The sequence below is a fragment of the Sinocyclocheilus rhinocerous genome, unplaced genomic scaffold, assembly GCF_001515625.1.
Source record: "Sinocyclocheilus rhinocerous isolate Xijiao unplaced genomic scaffold, SAMN03320098_v1.1 scaffold288, whole genome shotgun sequence".
Lineage (NCBI taxonomy): Eukaryota > Metazoa > Chordata > Actinopteri > Cypriniformes > Cyprinidae > Sinocyclocheilus > Sinocyclocheilus rhinocerous.
In genome coordinates this window covers 604,265-608,087 of record NW_015635021.1, presented here as the reverse complement: position 1 = coordinate 608,087, position 3,823 = coordinate 604,265, and the positions used below count along the sequence as shown (strand labels likewise).

The window sequence follows — 3,823 nt, the reverse complement described above, 5'->3', positions numbered from 1 at the left end:
TTTTCAGACCGATGAGCTTTGTAAAAATCGACGCGTTTCAGAAAGGCGGGGCATAGAGGAGAAACAATAATGTACAGTATGTGAAAAATAATGTGTTTTTTAACCTTAAACCGCATAAACACATTGCATTACACCAAATACACCAAATAATGTTATTTTTAGCAACGTCATATGACCCCTTTAAGTGAGCCATTCCTCACTAAATGAAAATATTTTATTAAATTAACTATTAAATTTTAATCTTTTTTGGATTAATTGGCCTTGCTAATTAAATAATCATTGATCATAAATGTCTAATATAGATTACAGACATTTTCCAGCGTCCATTGAACAGTAACCATACATACCTAGTCAGTCTAAAGTTTTTGTCTGTTTCTTTAATCTTATCATGGTCTGTCTAACCTGTTCTTAAATCTTCCCATAAGAAAGTCTGCAATCTCTGCGCTCTCATTTCTCCAGCTGAGCAACTATCTGGTCTTCCACTCTCTTTCTCATGGGCTTCCTATCACTTCCAACAACAGGAGTCAATAACACTCTTCGGTAACACTTTAGAATAGGGAACACATATTCATTAACTAGGAGTTTTCCCTCAGTATAAACTCCTAATTTACTGCTTATTAATAGTTAGTAAGGTAGCTGTTAAGTTTAGGTATGGTGTAGGATTAAGGGATCTAGAATACGGCCATGCAGAATAAAGCATTAATATGTGCTTTATAAGTACTAATAGGCAGCCAATATGTTAGTAATATGCATGCTAATAAGCAACTAGTTAATAGTGAGAATTGGTCCTTAATAAACTGTTACTAAATAAAGTGTTACCCACTCTTCCCTATGAGCCTTCCTGGGAAAAAAAGTTACAAATTCAAACACAAGTTATTGCTTTTATATACCAAGAAATTATCATATCAGTTTGCATTTGATTTATTGAGCTCTTAAAATACGTATCAATACTAAGCCAGTTTCATCACTGGACTCCAGTAAAACAGCATCTTTAGATGGCAATACAGTAGCTTCCATAGATTATCAAAACATTATCCCAAATAACTCAAGAACTAAATATAAATACAATAACAAATATGTGCATTTGCTGTGAAACGATTTCTGTGGTACATGGGTTTATTAGTGTTATATTATATAGTATTGTGTAAGCATGTGTATATTTGATTTGTTTGATTGTTGTGGATCAAAATTAAATAGAGGATTAAAACTCTCATACCAAATGAATGAAAGCATGAATCACATGTTCCTTGGAGAACTACAGATGCACATGCTGCATGCTCTGCGATTAGCGGTCAGCGCAAAGGCGCACGGGAACTTGACACTGGAGAAGAAACAGCCTCCAGCTGCACGCGAGCGGGACAAACTTGAGCGCGTAGATATTCGTTGCGCTCTTTCCATAAACTTCTCTAGGTCCCAAATGTGCGCGCTCCCAACACACATTTAATGAGCGCCTTGGAAAAATGTAAATATACACAATGTGGGTCAAAGCTTAATTAAATTGAGTCTGCTGTTTTTCTAACAAGTCTATATGAGTCAGGTTTTCCAGTACTTATCTGCTGATATTCAGATTTTGGACAGGTTTCCTGTTCGTGTGTTATTTTCCCACTTTGTGATTGACAGGAAAAGAAATACAATCCCATGGCACATCATACTGATGTGGACAGATGAATGCCAAAATAACCTGCCATATATCCGGCACAGCACATCAATCAAATCCAACGAACGTGTTCATTTTCCCTAACAAAGCCAAACAGCCTCTCTGGGTTCAGATCGGAGTTTAATGCTGGGATACCTGCCTAGACAATCTCACAAAATGAAACAGCAAAAGAGAGGGAAGCCCCAAAGCACATATGCTGACACAGATATGGAGTCCCCAAAATAATTTATTTAACCCGTTCAGACCTGAATTTTTCCAGACACACACACACACACACACACACACATTATATATTGACAAAAAAAGATGTTTATGATCATTTTAACAGTTATCTCGAATGTCTATTACAATGGAAATTGAATTTGAACAATATCAACATAAAGATGATTATTCATATGCACATACCTTTTTTTATGAAAATCACGGAATTAAAAAATCGGGGTTATGCCCCTTGCTCAAGTGTTCAATGATGATGGCCCTTGGATCGCCTTCTGTGGGGTTCAATCCTGCAACCTTTCACTGACACTGTGTCACACCACCTACAACTTTGGCAGCTTACCAAAAATAAATAAATACTATATATATATAGAAGTTTTGACAAAGCATGTAGAAGCATTGCTAAAATCCTCCACTGGTGTTGCTGTTACAGGAAAATGGTTTTGAAAATAAAATATATAATATCCTTTGTCAGACATGATATGAAAAGCACTCAACTTTGATGAAGATTGCACAAAATGTGTAGTAATATTATTACTGAAATCATATCTCTCATAGTACACAGTACATCTTTTGTGTACATTGAGACCACTGTCTCTTACAATGGACATCACTTTATGACTTTGGATATATTATGACTTATGCTATGTGACTTATATTATGACTAACACTGATGCCACCTCTCAAACAGAATGCGTTAAGTAATTTAATAACAAAATTCAGTTCATTTTGATGGTACTGTTAAAACAGTCATGCGTAAAAACACGCACACATTTGGAGCTTAAAGTGCAATTTGGTTGCATTTGATATCAATTGTACAGTATATCAGTGTTAAGGGGAAACATTGGTGTACAGATTAGGACACAGCACCTGCGATGAGATTTCAGGGAATCGTGAAACATGCGCGTGTATCAGAGATGCGTGCGCGCTTTCCTTTCTGATTCCTGCCTGTCAGTGTTGTTATCTGCTGTATCTTCTTCTGTGTTCACGCTTCAAACGCAACATTTCAGCACTTTATGTGAAATAAATGTGACACGCGTGTCAAACCCGTGCAAAGCTCGCGCGCGCAACTCACCTGCGTTCCGAAGTTTCTTGTTTCTGTAAACGGAGAAAATCACCAGCAGGTTTCCTAAAATATCCACCACTATAGTGAATATGAGGAAACACCCGAGAGTAGTAGTGACCCAGGGCGGCCGGTGAAGTGCTTGCTCGCTAGGGTCCAGTGCAGAGCTGTTCAGAAAACTCCCATTCATAAACATTGTATATCTTCATGAAACTTTTCTCAATCAACAAAATAAACCGTGCGGTTCAGGTGGCGCGCGTCTCTCCGCTGGGATGTCATCTCTTCGTGAGGCCCTGGACAACTTCCCTCGGTTCTCGGGGCTTTCGTGTGTCGGGGTCTGCACTTTTATGGTTATGTGTGCACCCATCACAATGTTGGTACATGACATCCACGGGCATCTTCAAAGCGCCTGTGAACATGTGATGAACTGCAGCGGTGTGTGTGTTGCCACCCTGTGGTCGTCATCGGTAATGTCACTTTCATTCACCCATTCCATCTGTACGAGCCCTTTTTTCATCCCCTCATTCATTATTATTTATGAATCTGGGTAAAATCAATGGGAATAATACTTTCGGACAGGAAAAAAAAAAAAAGCTTTATTCAGTTTTCGTCACTCCATTCAGGATGTAGGATACGTGATTTTACTACTAGGCCTACTACTACTATAATAATAATAATAATAATAATAATAACATTATTATTATTTATGAATCTGGGTAAAATCAATGGGAATAATACTTTCGGACAGGGGCGCCGTAAGGGGGTGGGGGGTGAGGTTAGGACGATTCCAAGGGCCCGACGAGGGAGAGGTGACTCAGTGACATTTTGGGGTAACACTTTAGAATAATGGTCCGTTGTTAACAAGTAACTATGCAGGAAGTAATAGG

General features: G+C 38.2%; 1 protein-coding gene across 1 annotated transcript in view; it reads right to left on the bottom strand.

The window, feature by feature from the left end:
* LOC107746022 (melatonin receptor type 1A-A-like) overlaps positions 1–3,249 on the bottom strand; it is a 41,941-nt gene extending 38,692 nt beyond the window's left edge. The window contains exon 1 of the mRNA XM_016560065.1: positions 2,949–3,249. Coding sequence (XP_016415551.1) covers positions 2,949–3,132 — 184 coding nt within the window. The 5' untranslated portion in view covers positions 3,133–3,249. The remainder of the gene's footprint in view (positions 1–2,948) is intronic.
* Positions 3,250–3,823: the final 574 nt, after the last annotated feature.